This window comes from Choloepus didactylus, chromosome 4, assembly GCF_015220235.1.
Source record: "Choloepus didactylus isolate mChoDid1 chromosome 4, mChoDid1.pri, whole genome shotgun sequence".
Lineage (NCBI taxonomy): Eukaryota > Metazoa > Chordata > Mammalia > Pilosa > Megalonychidae > Choloepus > Choloepus didactylus.
The window spans coordinates 115414834-115432755 of NC_051310.1; the positions used below are offsets into that span (position 1 = coordinate 115414834).

A 17922-nucleotide genomic window follows, 5' to 3' on the forward strand; every position below is an offset into this window, starting at 1 on the left:
CATGAAAAAATGTTCAGCTTCCCTAGCTGTTAGAGAGATGCAAATTAAGACTACAATGAGATACCATCTCACACCAATTAGAATGGCTGCCATTAAACAAGCAGCCATTGGAGAGGATGTGGAGAAATTTGAACTCTTATTCATTGTTGGTGGGACTGTATAATGGTTCAACCACTCTGGAAGACAGTCTGACAGTTCCTTAGAAAACTAGATATAGAGTTATTCTTCTATCCAGCAATTGCACTTCTCAGTATATATCCGGTAGATCTGAAAGCAGTGACATGAATAGATATCTGCACACCAATGTTCATAGCAGCATTATTCCCAATTGCCAAGAGATGGAAACAACTCATATGTCCTTAAGCAGATGAGTGGATAAATAAAATGTGGTATATACACACAATGAAATTCTACACAGCAGTAAGAAGGAACAATGTCGTGAAACATATGACAACTTGGATGAACCTTGAAGACATAATGCTGAGCAAAATAAGCCAGGCACAAAAAGAGAAATATTATATTCTACCACTAATGTGAACATTGCTGGGGGAGAATGAAGGGGTGTTGGGCTTCCCCACCTCGATGGTTGCTGATGTGCTTACAGACATTGGGGACAGGTGGTTTGATGGGCTGAGCCCGCAGTCATGGGACTTGCCGTTGGGAAGACTGTTACTGCAAAGGAGAGGCTAGGCCTGCTTATAATTGCACCTAAGTGTCTCCTCCTGAATGCCTCTTTGTTGCTCAGATGTGGCCCTCTCTCTCTAGCTAAGCCAACTTGGCAGATGAAGTCACTGCCCTCCCCCCTGTGTGGGATCTGACACCCAGGGATGTAAATACTCCTGGCAACGTGGAATATGACTCCCAGGGAGGAATCTGGACCCAACATTGTGGGAAGGAGAACATCTTGTTGACCATAAGGGGGATGTGAAATGAAATGAAATAAGTTTCAGTGGCTGAGAGATTCCAAAAGGAGCTGAGAGGTCGCTCTGGGTGCACTCTTAGGCACAATATAGATAACCCGTTTTAGGTTCTAATGAATTGGAATAGCTAGCAGTAAATACCTGAAACTGTCAAACTACAACCCAGAACCCTTGAATCTTGAAGACGATTGTATAAAAATGTAACTTATGAGGGGTGAGAATGTGATTGGGAAAGCCATGTGGATCACACTCCCCTTTGTCCAGTGTATGGATGGATGAGTAGAAAAACGGGGCCAAAAAAAAAAAAAAAAAAAAGCACCCAGTGTTCTTTTTAACTTTAATTGTTCTTTTTCACTTTAATTTTTATTCTTATTATTTTTGTGTGTGTGGTAATGAAAATGTTCAAAAATTAACTTTGGTGATGGATGCACAACTGTGTGGTGGTACTGGGAACAATTGATTGTACGGTTTGTATGACTGCATGGTATGTGAATATATCTCAGTAAAATTGAATTATTTAAAAAAATAAATTTTATAATTGTATTTATTTATTGTTAAAGTGGTATTTAAAAAAGAGCCCAGTAAAAGTGTATTTTTGGATTTTTATATATCCTAAATTAAAGCAATAATAGAAAAGGGATTATAACTTTTGATTATATTGTAATTGAAAACAATTTTTGGTCTATTTCTGCTTTCAGTTTTTGAATTTCTGATTCAAGGTGGTTTTTCATATCCTCAAATGTTTGAGTGTATTTAATTTTGTTAGGATTAAGTTACATTTTCTTCTGCTTTATAGTTATTCAGGGAATTTCCTTCATTTGATAAGTATAAAGTTTTGTTTCCTGATTTTATACAGTAATTCTGTATGAATTTGACTTTTCTCTTGTTCATTTTTATGATATTGAAGTGTTTTATAGTATTCCCAATTTAATGGCACCTTCTTTCAGTACAAGTACTTAAGCGGGGGTGGGGTGGGGTTGTTTTGGTTGGTGTGTTTTGATTGAGGGGTGCCTTATTTCTCCAGTTTTATGGTTCTCTTTTGTCTTGCAGCACCTTATGCATTTCCCCTTTTTCTTTTACCCTTCCTCACCCAGTTGCCAAAGAGTGCTTCTCCCTTCCTTTTTGCCTTTTTTCTCTCCCAGAATCTCTTCAGAAGTTCTTTATTTCCATGAGTGTCCCTTTATTTCACACCTGTCTTTTAAATCACACCTGTTCCTTTAAATCGTGCCTACCCCTTTAAATTAAATGTACTTTGAAATCTCTTCCTGTAGTCTGTGTTGAATCTGCGTTGACTCTTTTCCTGTATCTTTAGATTTAGTATGGATTTAATCTTTTTGCAGTATTTCTTAGTCTTACTTTGCCACAGACCTGGAAACAAATAAATTGGACTCCAATTTTATGCCATTTGGAGTTTATTTAAATTCCTGATGAATACAGAATTTATTTAAATTCCAAATCAAAGACTCACTATAAAACAAAAATTCCTCAAGAAAACACAGCAAATTACCTGTATAATTTGGAATTCATGAACAATCCAGACATGGGGATTGGAGAACTCTTTTAACCAAGATTGGAAAGTAGAAGAAAAGGTATATGTGGGTGCAAAAGTTAGATTTAAAAGAAATATTTGCAATGTTGAGGACAGATTAGGATAAAATAAGAAAAAGCCCTTAAAATATGGCAAGATAACCCAGTAGAAAAATGCATGAATAGGAGGACACGAATAAGCATTTCCCAGAAGAACATATTCAAATGGACCAAAACATAAGGTATTAAATTTTCTAGTGGTCAGGGAAATGCAAATTAGAGACGCAACATATCCCTTTATTGTTAAACTGGCAAAATTAAAAAAAGCAAAAATACGTATGACTTGCAGGGATGGATCATATACACAATGCTGGTATTTAATAAATGTTTACTGAATGAAGTGTGGGGGACCATGTTTGATTTTTATTTTTCTCTCCCTCTCTCAACTGCCTTTAACAGGGCATATAAGAACTAGGAAACTACTTTTAACTGATCAGATCTCTATCACTGGGGTTCTTCTTTGCAGATCTGCCTATATCATGAAAGGAAAATTCTCTTCAGTGTTTGAGGATCTTCCTCTATCACCAACTGTTATGACTGCCATACTGGGGATTTGCATGAGAGGCAGGAGGCAGTCCCCACAATATTTGCTTATGAAAGATTAAAAAATGAGCAACTGAGAAAGATGGCAGAGTAGGTGAGGTGGAGTGGGCTTCTCCTCAATGAAGGAACCTAGAGAGGGGCCGGAGGACACAGGAGACCATAGTTTTGGGGTATGAGTGGCCATAGAGGGACTCCTATAGTACCTGCTGGGGACATGGATGGAAAGGTGGAGAGACTGCGCCTTGAGGGACGGGGTGAATTTATTTGGCTGGGACTGCCTCCTGGGGCCAGCAGTGGCAAGAAGGCCACTGGGCAATGGAGTGAGCAGTGGCTCCCCACTCACGTGCACCCACCTTAACAATTAACAGGGGAGATAATCATCTACAGCCACACAGCTGAGAGTTCCTGTGAGGGAGGCAGCTAGGTATTAACTGCATTTACTCTCCCCCATGGGAGTCCAGAAGGTGCACAGGCAAAAAGTGGTGATAGGAGAAGGCGCCACACGGAAGCACCAGGAGTCCCTCCCAAACCCAAGAGGCTCAAAGGGGCATAGCAGGCAGGGAGTGGGGCATATAGGAGTTGGAGGGTGCCCTTGAGCGGATTTCCTGCTAAACTGCACAGGTCTGATATAGCACCCCCAAGGCAGGCAGCCCCCGTTACACACGTAGAACTGGTACACTGATTACATCCCCACTTGGTTTGGCTCTCACCCAGGGCACATGAGAAATTCATATAAGGCTGGCTTAAGAGTAAGAGGCAGCTCACGAACGCCACCTGCTGGTAGGGCAGGGAAAGTGCACTCCAGCAAGGTGTGGCTCTGCCAAATTATAGCTAAATGCTCAAATACTTCTGCATTTCCAGAAATAATCTTACCAAGGTAAACAAATGCCCCAAAGCCAACAGAAAATCATAAAGCACTTGAAGAAGCTAGAAGATATGGACAAGCCAAATGAACAAATTAGAAAGCCAGAAGAGACAGAAAATTTGGAGGAATTAATTAAAGAAGTACACACAAATCTCTAAAACAGTTTCAGTGAGATGGCTAAAAACATAAAGGACATGAAGAAGACTCTAGAAGAGCATAGACAAGAATTTGAAAATCAAAGCAGATCTTATGGAAATAAATACTGTTGATCAAATTAAAATTATGCTAGAGACACAACAGCAGATTTGAAGAGGCAGATGAAAGGATAAGTGAACTAGTAGACAGACAATTGAATGCAGACACACAAGAGAACAAATGGTGAAAACATTGAAAAATTTGAAATGGATCTCAGGGAAATGATGGATAACATGAAGTGCACAAATAAAAGAATCATTGGTGTCCTGGAAGGAGAAGTGTAAAGGGCTAGGAAGAGTTTTTCAAGACATAGTTGGGGAAAACTTTCCAACCCTTCTAAATGACATAAATATGCAAATCAAAGATGCCCAGTGAACTCCAAATAGATTAAATCCAGATAAACCCACTCCGAGACATACACTGATCAGATTGTCAAATGCTGATGAGAAGGAGAAGGTTTTTAAAGCAGCAAGAGAGAAGTGATTCATCACATACAAAGGAAACAGCATAAAACTAAATACTAACTACTCAGTGGGCACCATGCAGGCGAGAAGGCAGTGGTATGCTATATTTAAGAATTTGAAATAGAAAAATTGCCAGCCAAGAATTCTTTTTCCAGCAAAGCTCTCATTCAAAATTGAGGGAGAGTTTAAAATTTTCACAGACAAACAAATGCTGAGAGAATTAACAAGAGATCTGTCCTGAAAGAAATATTAGAGTGATATACTGGCTGAGAGAAAAAGAAACTGAGAGGTCTGGAGAAGGGCATAGCACTGAAGAGTATTAGTAAGGGTAACTTAATGGAAAAAAGGAAAACAGTGGGAGAAAAATAGATCTGATAACTAAAAACCAAAGGATAAGATGGCTGGTTCAAGAACTCCCTTCACAGTAATAACTTTGAATGTGAATAGATTTAACAACCAATTAAAAGATAGAGATTGGCAGAATGGATTAAAAAATAATGACCATCACTATTTTGTTTACAAGATCCTCATCTTAGACCCTGCAACACAAATAGACTGAAAGAGAAAGGATCGAAAGAAATGTTTTATGCAAGCTGCAACCAAAAGAAAGCAGGGCTAGCTATACTAATACTGGACAAAATAGACTTTAAATGCAAAGATGCCATAAGAGACACAGAAAGACACTATATATTAATAATTAAGGGTCAATTCACCAAGAAGAAATAACAATCATAAATGTTTATGCATCCAGTCAAAGAGTTCCAACATACATGAGACAAACATTGGCTAAAATGAAGGGAGCAATAGACAAGTCTACAATAATAGTGGAGACTTCAATACACCACTCTCTTCTATAGCTAGAACAACCTGATAGAGAACCAGTAAGAGAACTAAGAACCTAAGCAATGTGATAAATGAATTACACTTAACAGACATACATAGATTGTTACATCTCAAATTGATAAGATATACATTCTTCTCTAGTGCTCATGGAACATTATCCAGGATATATCATATGCTGGGGCAAAAAACAAGTCTTAATAAATTTAAAAAGATTGAAATTATTCAAAGCACATTCTCTGACCGTAATGGAATGCAATTAAAAATCAACAGCCACCCAAAACCAGATCTCTCATGAATAAATGGAGGTTAAACAACACACTCCTAAACAACCAGTGGGTCAAAGAAGAAATTGCAAGAGAAATAGGTAAATATCCAGAGGCGAGTGAAAAGCGAAAACACAACATACCAAAACTTATGGGATGCAGTGAAGGCGATGATGAGAGGGAAATTTATAGCTCTAAATGAAAACATCAAAAAAGCAAGGAAGAGCTAAAACCAAAGACCTAACTGAACAACTGAAGAGGCTAGAGAATGATCAGTAAACTAATCCTAAAGCAAGTAGAAGAAAAGAAATAACAAAAATTAAAGCAGAAACAAATGAGCTAGGGAAAAACAGTAACAACAACAACAACAACAAAAAACAATAGAGGGAATAAATAAAACCAAAAGGTGGTTCTTTGAGAAGATCAGCAAGATTGACTGACTTTTAGCTAGAATGACAAATTCAAAAAGAGAGAAGACCCAAATAAACAGAATCAGAAATGAGAACCAGGTAATTACTATGGATCCTGAAGAATTAAAAATCATAAGAGGATACTATCAACAACTGTATGCTGCAAGCTAGACAGTTTAGAGGAAACATATGAACAACCTAGACTTACCCAAGAAGAAATAAGAGATCTTAATAAACTAATCACAAGCTTAGAGATCCAATCAGGCATCAAAAATCTACCTACAAATAAAAGCCCAGGGCCAGATAGCTTTGCAGGGAGGATTTACCAAACTTTCCAAAAAGAACTGACACCATTCCTGCTCAAACTCTTTCAAAAAATTGAAAGAAAATGAAAAAAAAAAAATCATTTTAGGAAGCTAATATCACTCTAATACCAAAAACCAGGGAAAGATACTACAAAAAGGGAAAATACAGGCCAATCTCCCTAATGGATCTAGATGCAAAAAGTCTCAACAAAATACTTGATGATCGAATCCAAAGGCATATTAAAAGATTTACACACCATGACCAAGTAGGGTTCATTCTTGGCATGCAAGGATAGTTCAGCACAAGAAACTCAATCAATGTAATGTAAAAAATTAACAAATCAAAAGGCAAAAATTGTTGATCATTTTGATAGACACTGAAAAAGCATTTGACAAAATTCAGCATCCCTTTTTAATAAAAACACTTCAAAAGGTAGGAATTGAAGGAATCTTGCTCAATATGGTAAAGGGCATATATGAAAAACCACAGCTAGCGTAGTACTCAATGGTGAGAGACTGAAGGCCTTCCCCCTGAGATCGGGAACTAAACAAGGATGCCCACTGTCAAAACTATTATTCAACATTGTGCTAGAAGTGTTAGCCAGACCAATTCGCCAAGATAAAGAAAGAAAAGGTATCCAAATTGGAAAGGAAGGAGTAAAACTGTCATTGTTTGCTGATGATATAACCTTGTATCTGGAAGATCCTGAGAAGTCAACAACAAAGTTACCTGAGCTAATAAACAAATTGATCAGAGTGGTGGAATACAAGATTAATGCACGTAAGTTAGTAACGTTCCTATACACTAGTAATGACCTAACTGAAGAGGCAATTAAAAAAAATTCCATTCACAATAGCAACTAAAAAAAAACAAGTTCCTAGGAATAAGTTTAACCAAGGATGTGGAAGACCTCCACACAGAAAATTACAAATTGTTTCTGAAAGAAATCAAAGGGGACCTAAAGAGGTGGAAAATATTCCGTGTTCAAGGATTGGAAAACTAAAAATTGTTAAGATGTCGATTCTACCCAAACTGATCTACAGATTCAACACAATTCCAATCAAAATTTCAACAGGCTTGGAATTTGCAGACTTGGAAAAGCTAGTTATCAAATTTATTTGGAAGGGAAAGGGGCCTCAAATTGCCAAAAACATTCAAAACAAGAAGAACAAATTGGGAGGACTTACACTTCCAGACTTTGAAGCCTGCTGTAAAACCACAGTGGTCAAAATAGCATAGTATTGGCACAAAGATAGACATATTGATCAATGGAATCGAATTGAATGAGTTCGGAAATACACCCCACATTAGTAGTCGACTGATTTTTGATGAAGTCCCCAGATCCACTGAACTGGGACAGAACGGTCTCTTCAACAAATGGGGCTGGAAGGACTGGATATCCATATCCAAAAGAATGAAAGAGGACCCCTACTTCCACAACCTATACAAAAATTAACTCAAAGTGAGTCAGAGACCTCAATATAAGAGACATCACAATAAAACCCTTAGAAGATAATATAAAGAAACATTTTCAAGACCTAGTAATAGGAGGTAGCTTCTTAGACCTTGCACCCAAAGTACAAGGAACAACAGAAAAAAAAAGGTAAATGAGAAATGAGAACTCCTCAAAATCAAAAGCTTCTTTGCCTCAAAAGATTTTGTCAAAAAGGTGAAGAGGCAACCGACTAAATGGGAGAAAAAATTTTGAAAGCATGTATCTGATAAGAGACTGATATCCTGAATATGTAAAGAAATCCTACAACTCAACAACATAGTACAAACAGCCCAATTATAAAGTGGGCAAAAGATACAAAAATGTATTTTTCCAAAGAGGAAATACAAATGTCTAAAAAACACATGAAAAAATGTTCATCTTCATTGATCAAAACCACAATGAGATGCCATCTCACACCAATAAGAATGCCTGCTATTAAACAAACGAAGCATTAAATGCTGGAGAGGATGTGGAGAAATTGGAATTCTTACTCATTGCTGATGGGAATGTATAATGATACAGCTGCTGTGAAAGACAGTTTGGCAGTTTCAAATTACCCTATGATCTGACAGTTCCACTTCTTGGTATATACCCAGAAGATCTGAAAGCAGTGACATGAACAGACATTTGCACACTGATGTTCGTAGTGACATTGTTCACAATTGCCAAGAGATGGAAACAATCCAAGTGTCCTTCAACAGAAACAAAATGTGGTATATAAATATGATGAATACTCTGCAGCAGTAAGAAGGAATGAGTGTGAAACATGTGACAATGTGTATGGACCTTGAAGACATAATGCTGAGTGAAAGAAGTGAGACACAAAAGGAGAGATAATTGTATGTTAACCACTAATGTGAACTCCCTGAACAATGTAAAATCAGTGTCTTATAATGTAGAATATAGGGGACCTACAGATAGACAGAAGCTAGTGAAGGGGGAATGATAACCTAATACTTACAGACATGTTAATGAGGGTGAACTTAACAGTATGGGAATGGACAGGGGATGATAATTGTTCGTTAATGGGGTTATAAGTATTAGTGCCACATTGAAGATGAACATGATCGAAAGTGATTGTTTAAAAGCATGTATCCGACAGATTAGCACTGCAAATATAAATAAGTGCCTGCATGATATACCTCTAAGGTATGACACTGGTACAAAGAGTTAACAACAGAATGCTATATGGAAAAACTACCTATTGCATACTAGGGAGTACATTTAATAGGAATGCCTTACTAGTACTACACAGGTATTAGGGATAAATAAGGGCTGAAAAGAGCTATAGGGTGTTTTGTGTCATGAGAATTGTTTAAAATGGAAAGTGGTGAGGATTTTACAATTAAGTGGTGAGATACCGATTGATTATCGTGGGCAGAACATATGCTATGTGAAATTAGGAGCCTCCTATTTTATAAGTCAAGCCCTCGATCTTTAGGCTTGCTCTTTTGGAACTTATGGTTTTAAAGGGGAGGCTAAGCCCATCTATAATTATGCCTTAGGAATCACCTCCAGAGAACCTCTTTTGTTTCTCAATGTGGACTTTCTCTCTCTAAGCCCAACCTGGGACACGGATTGCAGGAATGAGCCTGACCCTGGCATTGAGGGGTTAAGAATACCTTTTTGACCAAAAACGGGAAAAGAAATGCAACAAAATGCTTTTCAGTGGCTAAGAGATTTCAAATTGAGTTGAGAGGCTGTCCTGGAGGTTACTCCTATGCAAGCTTCAGTTAGATATGCCAAATGGCCACAGTATGATAAGCCCAAGTCAACAGTAGTCCCAAAAACCTTAAACGGGTCCGTATCTGAGACTATAAAATTTCACTCACTATGTTAACTTTTTAGAAATTTAAATCCTCCAGAGAGCTGCTATGCCAGCTAAGTCCCAAAACCCAGAGGCAATAGCCTCTTCAAGAAGATCAGCCAGTCGTGTCCCCTTTTCCCATAATGTTGACACACCCCTTTTCAACTTGAACAAGTTAGGATGGTCACGGCCTAGACATCCCTGAAGATAGGGTAGCACCAGACAAGATATAATGTAACAAAGGATTATGAATACTGAATCTCTGTATAATTTTCTTTTTTTAGTTGCTCGTGTATTAGAATAGCTAGAAGGAAAAAACTGAAATAGTGGAACTGTAACCCCCATAACATTCTTTGAAATTTGCCCTATACCTACTTGTTAGATTGGAATTTGAAAGTTATCACCTTTTTGCCTATATGTTTTATTTTACAAAAGGAAATAACTGAAACTGTGGGACTGTAATCCACAACATTCTTTGAAATTTTCTCTCTAGCTATTTGTCAAATTGCACTTGGAAGTTATTATTTCTATGTAAGTGTGTTATATTCCACAATAAAAAAAAATGAACAGCCATATACCCACCACCTAGATTCTGCCATTAATATTTTACTGTACTTGTTTTATACTTGATACATATATATATGTAATTTGTGATGCATTTCAGAGTAAATTATAGACATCAGTACACTTCCCCCTAAATATTTCAACATGAATATCACTAACTAGAGTTCATTATTTGTTGTTGAGGTAAAGTTTACATGCTTTGTACAAATCTTAAGTGTACATTCACTGAGTCTTAACAAATGCATACTCCTCTGTAATCCAAACCACTGTAAAGGTTTAGGGCATAACCATCACCCCAGAGCATTCCTACTTGCTTTTCCAGTCGTCAATTCATGTCTGCTGCCCTATAGAGGCAACTACTATTTTCTACCATAGTTTAATTTTACCTGTTTTAGAACTTCATATACATGGAATCATACAATATGCACTCTTTTTTGTGATAGGCTTCTTTCACTCACCATAATGTTTTTGAAATTCATCCATGTTATTGTGTGAATCAATAGCTTGTTTTTTTTCATTGCTGAGTGGTAGTCATTGTCTGAATATGCCACAGATTATTTATCCAGTCTCTTATTGATAGATACCTGGGCTGTTTACAGTTTTTGGTTTTTATGAGTGAAATTTCTATGAACTTTCTTCTATAAGTCTTTTTATGAACATACGGTTTCTTTTGGGTAAATTCCTAAGAGAGGAACTTCTTTCCAAAGTGGTTGTTCCATTTTAGACTCTCACAAACAATGTTTGAGATTCCTAGTTATTCCGTCTCTTGTTAACATTTGGTGTTGTCAGTCTTATTAATTTGAGCTATTCTTCAGGATGTGTAATGGTATCATTTTGTGTTCAATTTTCATTTTCCTTGAAGTTTTGTTCACATTTTTTTCTCAGTTTAAAAATTTGATTGTCATTTTATGACTCAGTTGTAGTTCTTTATATATTTTAGATGCCAGTGTTTGTGGGATGTAAGTTTTGAGAATATTTTCTCCCAGAAGACTTAGTTTTAAGTAATTTTTCAACAAATATTGAATATTTGTTATGTGCTAGGAATACAGTAGTAAACAAAATATACGGAAGAATTTCTGCCCTTTTAGTGTCAAATGGTTATATGTGCTAAAGAGAAAACTAAGGCAGGTAAGGGATAAAGGGAGTACCTGGGTGATATGGGGTTTGTAATTTTTAACAGGGGGACAGGAAAGGTTTTAGTTGAGGAGGTGCCATTTGAACACAGACCTGAAGGAGGTGAGTGAGCAAGCAGTAATGATTATCTGGTGAAGGAGATTTCTAGCCTGAGAGAATATTAAGTAGTCTACATTTTGAAGGAATAATAGGAAGACCAGTGTGTCAGGAGCTAAGTAAACAGCAGAGAAGCAGGAGTTGAAGTCAGAGAGGTAGGAGACAGGCCAGATTGTGTATAGGCATATTGGCCATTCTAAGGGTTGAACCTCTTAATCTGAGAGAAGAAGGTTTTGATGGTTTTTAAGCAGAGGAAAAGAAATGATCTGATGTACATATTAACTTCTGTTATTGTATTTTTCGAATCTCAAATTTCCGTTTGGCTTTTTTTTATATTTTTCAATTCTTTTGTGAAGTTTTCCATCTTTTCATCTGCTTTTTCTATTGTCTCTGTTTTGGGACATGTTATTTATAGTTATTTTAAAGTTGTTGTTAACTTCAATATCTGGATCACCTTTGGACTGCTTTTTTGTTTGTTTTCTTGGTTTATGGTATGGTATTAATCTCTAGGTGTGCCTAGTAATTTTTGTTTAAATGCTGGGCATTTCATTAAAGAGTATAGCAGCTCTTTTTCCTCTGCTTGGCAGTTAGAGGGAGGGTTATGTTGCATCAGTGTTGGCTTGTAGTTTTGGTAAGGTTCAGACTCTCTTTGGTTTACCTGGGGAGTGGGTTCTAGGTTATAGCCCTATAGGGCTTCAACCGAGAATCTGGTATGTTCACTGGTGACCCTTCTCTACTACATCCTGAACTTGAATCAATATCTCCTTAACATGGTAGACTGCTGAAAATGCTGCTCTGCTTTTCAGAGGCTTTCTGCTTAGTTTCTTAGCCTTCTGTCGTATGCAGCTTTGGAATTCAGTAAAACTCATGGGGACAGTTCTCTACTTCCCTTCTCATTCAGATTTTGCATCCTCAAGTCTCGAATTATGTTTCTCTGGTGCCTCAATACAGCCAAAAGCCCTGCTGGTTTCTCTCCTCAAGTAGTAACCTTCTGCATAGGGAAACTCTGATTCTTAGCCTCCTTCCCTATGCTTAGAACTGGCAGATATCTTCAGGGGAAAAGTACTTTTCTGCACCTTCCTCCTCTTAGGAATCTTTGGAATCTTAACTGCTCTTGTCCAGTTGCTTCAGTGGCCTTTAAACAGATTTTAAGAAAATTATCTATACTTTCTACATCTGTCCCAAGCTACTGCATTACACGCAAAAGAAATACCTGACTTTAATTTTTAAAAGTGCCGTCATTTTGTTTTGTTGGAATAGACTTCAGTAGGGCAAGGTTGGAAGCAGAGAGACCAGTAAGGAGGCACCCTCAATGATCCAAGAGAGAGTATAGACTGGGGTGGTAGCAGTAGAAGGGGTGATAACTGGTTGGACTCTGGATTATTTTGAAAGTAGAGCTGATTAATAGAACTTGGGATGTAAGAGGGAGGAATCAATGATGACTCCCAAGATTTTTGTCCTAAGGAACTAGAAGGAAAGAACTGCTGTTTATTAGAGATGAAGTCTATGGGATAAGCAGGTTTGGGCAGGGGGGTTGGGTGAGATTATGATTTCAGTTTTGGTTACATTAAGTTTGAGATTCCTTGTTAGATATCCATAGGGAGAGGTCTGGATTGGAGATATAAATTTCAGTCCTAAGCATATAGAACACGCTATTATACTAACACTATTACAGTGGGTACTATTATAGTGGGCTCAGAACCTAAAGGGAAAAGGTACTCCGAAAGAAATCACTATTTTTTAAAAATAAACTTTTTACTTTGAATTACTTTAGATTTACCTAAAAATTGCAAAGATAGCAGAGAGTTCCCATATATCCTTCATTCAGTTTCCCTTGATATAACCGTGGTACATTAATCAAAACTAAAATACTAACATTGGTATATTACTGTTAACTAACCTCCAGACTTTATTTGGATTTCTCTAGTTTGAAATCAGTAATTTTAATGTAAGATGGAAGTTTAGAAACATTTTATGAATGATCTATGTAAATTTTTGTCTATTCTCTTACAGAACTAATGGCTGAAGAGTAAATCAACATGGCAACTATGGTTCCACCAGTGAAACTGAAATGGCTTGAACACCTGAACAGCTCCTGGATTACAGAAGATAGTGAATCTATTGCTACAAGAGAGGGAGTTGCTGTTCTGTATTCTAAACTAGTCAGCAATAAGGAAGTAGTACCTTTGCCCCAGCAAGTTTTGTGCCTCAAAGGACCACAGTTGCCAGACTTTGAACGTGAGTCTCTTTCAAGTGATGAGCAGGACCACTATTTGGATGCACTTCTTAGCAGCCAGCTAGCACTGGCAAAGATGGTATGTTCAGATTCCCCATTTGCAGGGGCACTTCGAAAGCGACTGCTTGTACTTCAGCGTGTCTTTTATGCACTTTCTAATAAATACCATGACAAAGGCAAAGTGAAACAGCAGCAGCATTCTCTGGAGAGCAGCTGTGGTTCAGCAGATGTCCATTCTGTTAGTGAACGTCCACGATCAAGCACTGATGCACTTATAGAAATGGGTGTTCGAACTGGTTTAAGCTTGTTATTTGCACTCCTGCGACAAAGTTGGATGATGCCTGTGTCAGGACCTGGTCTTAGTCTTTGCAACGATGTTATTCATACTGCAATTGAAGTTGTGAGCTCTTTGCCACCATTATCTTTAGCAAATGAAAGCAAGATTCCTCCTATGGGCTTGGACTGCTTATCACAAGTAACAACATTTCTTAAAGGAGTAACTATTCCCAATTCTGGGGCAGACATTTTAGGTCGTAGATTAGCTTCTGAATTGCTGCTTGGTTTAGCAGCTCAGCGAGGTTCTTTGCGATATCTTCTTGAATGGATAGAAATGGCTTTGGGGGCTTCGGCAGTTGTAAATACCATGGAGAAAAGCAAACTACTATCAAGCCAGGAAGGAATGATCAGCTTTGACTGCTTTATGACTATATTAATGCAGATGAGGCGTTCTTTGGTACGTACTATAAATGTCAACTTTAAAATTCTTATCTAAAAATTTTGGGAAAATCAACCCAACTTCTAATGAATTGGTGGCAGTAATTGAATGATTTGAGAGTTCTTCTGGTGATTGTTAGGTTAGTTAATCTTTTATATACTTTGAGTAAAGAAATTTTTATGCCTGTTGTTATGAATATGCAATTTCAGGAGAGGCTAATTGGTATAGTGTTGAGACCACTGGATCAAAAGTCAGGATTGTGTTTTTAATTTTATGACTTCTATGTGAACTTGGGAAACTCATCTAACTCTTTTGTGTTTTAGTAAACTCATAAAATGAGGGGGCCTAGGTTGTGAATGTGAGTGTGGAGTTCTTTTGAAAAAAAATCTCTAATTTCATCCTTTCCAATTTTTATTAAGCATTTACTATATATGCCAAGTATTATTCTAGACACTGGGGATATGGTAGAGGAAAAGACAGTTTCTAGGCCCAGGGAGCTTAGAGCCGAGCAGGAGAGAAAGACAATAAATATATAATTTCTGGTAGTGATAAGTTCTAAGAAGAAAAATAAAGGAAGGAAAGGGAATAGTGATAGGCTCAGGGCAAGGACGGAGAAGGGTACTACTTTTATTAGTGTGATCAGAGAAGGAATCCCTGAGTTGTGAAGTTTGTTCCGAGACCAGGATGAAGGGAAGTGATGAACTAAGTGTGGAAAGTGTGTGTTCTGGTCAGAGGAAATTAATTGTTTGAATATCATAAAGAAACTAATCTTGGATATCAAATTAAATTATCAGCAATGAAATACAGTATGATAAATTTCAAGAATTAGTAAGACTGTTTAGGTTACATTGATTAGTCTTTTTGGCATATTTTATTAACAAAGTATCACTTAACAAATTTATTTAGTTAAAAAACTGTAAAATTGCCACTTGTAGGTTATGCATGTATATTTCAGGTCCCCTCCCTCCCTCCTTCCCTCTATGCAAGTGTAAATCTCTTGGATTAACAGGAAAGTTTCGTAAAAAACAAGTATGTTGAATTTAGTTTCAAATTAGTGGCATTTACATTTTCACCACTCTTATGTTTGTTACTTGAATGGTAAATATCTGGTGATTTTTGACAAACAGTTTTATCATAGGTAAGTACTTGGATCTTTTAGTTAATAAGATCTATGAAAATTTGAATTTCTTAATGTTAAATAAAAATGATAAGAAAAGTGTGCAGTGCTTTGTTTGACATATGGAATGTCGACATGGGCACTAGGATCTTCATTTGAGGTGGAAACCTATGCCTGGAAATGCAGTGACGTAAGTAGGAAAGGCTTAAGGGAACAACTGAGAGAGACAATTAGGCCCTGTTGTGTGTTTTTTTCTTATTCAATATTTCAAATCCTATCACTTGCACATCTGTTCTACTAATTTTATTTTCTGATTCCTAATACATTGTGGTAACATTCTCTTAATTTACACCGCTTTCAAATGTTGTGCCATTTAATGACCTAAAATGATGTACCTGTTCATGGATATGTGTTAATATTTCTGTGAGAAGTCACTTAGTTCCTCATTTCACTGGCTGTTTATTTTGCATTGCCTTTGTTACAAAGAAAAGGTGTTAGGTACCATACAATCTAATTATATTATTACATGCTTGCCCATGGTGTATTTCCTTTCTAAACAAAATGTTAAATGCCCCAAGTTGGAGACCTTTTCCCTTCCTTCCCTCCAAGGCCATATCCTACAGTATTGCTGCTTAGTGGGAAGGGGGTGCCCCAGGAAATTAGATTGCTTTCCTTAGTGTCTTTTAGCTGTATTGTCTTTTAGCATGTTTGAAATAGTGTTGTGGGCATACTTACTAATTGGCTGTTAGTTTAAATCTGCTCTACAAGCTTATGAAATCTTTACAGTGAAAATATTTACCTCCCTATAGAATGTGTTTTTATTCTTCACTAAATATACTTATTACATACCATCCCATTTCTTTTTTGGTTTCTTTTATTTACAGCTCCTCTAATACCTGGAGAATGGGAGGAAGAGAGGTAACCTTTATTGAAGCTTGTTACATGCCAGGTGCCTTACATACCCTAATCTCATTCAATTATCATGTCAGTCTGTGAGGTGTAGATATTATTTATCCTCATCTTAAAGATGAAGAAACTGTGGCATTTAGCCTAGATTTATTCCCTTATTAAGCAGAAAAGCCAGAATTTTAATATTATCTACTGATTAAATGCTTATAGGCCATCCTCTATGTAATTCTTACTATTTTGAGTCTGTCTGCAAAGCCCATATTTTTTCTGACCACTATATGCAAAACCCGTTTCTGGTAAATCAGTTTTGTCTCCCGTAAAGGCCTACTTTAAAGTGGACATAAAATATAATAAATTTATTTTATTGCTGGATTTCCAGATTTCTCTATTCTTGGCCTCTTTCATTCCCAGACAAAATGATAAATATACCTAATCAGAGGTGCTTCTCTTACCCTCTGAGGCCACACCCTATAATACAGTTCTTACTGGGATGAGGGTGCTCCAGGAAATTAGATTCTTTTCCTCAGAATTTTGGATATACTGTGGGAAAGAATCTTGTGTGTTTTAGTTTGGCACTCTCACAGTCATCCCAGGCCTACAGTATATTGAATTTAAATCTCAAATTGGTCTGGGGGAAAGGAATGGCTATTCATTGAATTTTGTGTTTGTTATTTCTCCTTTACAGTAAGTGATAAAGTCTGATGCTCTTGGTCTCCAGAACCCATGTTTCTTATACTTTGCCATAATATCTGAGAACTTGGAAAACATCTAGAGCCTCTCCTGGGACTCTGTTCCCCAACCTGACCTAATCCGCCCTGTCTTAAGTTTTTCTATCTATAAACAACTGGGACAGAATTTATCTTCAAGCTAGAGTTAAAGGGAGACATACATAACCATTGATTAAGTACCTGGTGCAAGGCCTAACAAAAAGTTAACTACCTACCTATAACTATCTATAAGTTAACTAATTATAAGTTGTATCTGTAACTATCTATAAGTTGTATATGTAACTATAAACAGTCTGACTATAAATTATGTTTACTTTTGTGATTCCTTAACCTCTGCCACAATCAAGCTAGCCAGGACCTTGTATCCCATTCTGTGGAGTTTTGGGACTTAATCCCATAGAAAATGAGGAGTCATTGAAGAAATTTTAAGTAGAGTAAAACCAGACAGTAAGAATGTAATATATGCTCTATCCAGCCTGAATATCTGAAATGGACAAACGTGAAAAAACTCAAAGGTATCACATTATTTTGGATGGTAGATATTCAAGAGAAAGGCCTGTGAAACCCCAAATTTATATTATTTTAATTTCCATTTTATCCCTGGACCATTGAACTGCCTGTGACATGTTAACAACATATGAAGTTTTATGTTTAATGAGTTATATTTTGCAAAATTTATTTTTTTAAAAATGCCTAGTTTTATATAAACCCTACTTTTTGTTATA

General features: G+C 36.9%; 1 protein-coding gene across 7 annotated transcripts in view; it reads left to right on the forward strand.

The window, feature by feature from the left end:
- The window catches only part of HERC1 (HECT and RLD domain containing E3 ubiquitin protein ligase family member 1), a 260009-nt gene that overhangs the window by 51484 nt on the left and 190603 nt on the right, over positions 1–17922 (forward strand). For all 7 annotated transcript variants that reach the window (XM_037833741.1, XM_037833743.1, XM_037833744.1 and 4 more), the window contains exon 2: positions 13506–14461. In XM_037833741.1, the coding sequence (XP_037689669.1) occupies positions 13532–14461 (930 nt within the window). In that variant the 5' untranslated portion in view covers positions 13506–13531. The remainder of the gene's footprint in view (positions 1–13505; positions 14462–17922) is intronic.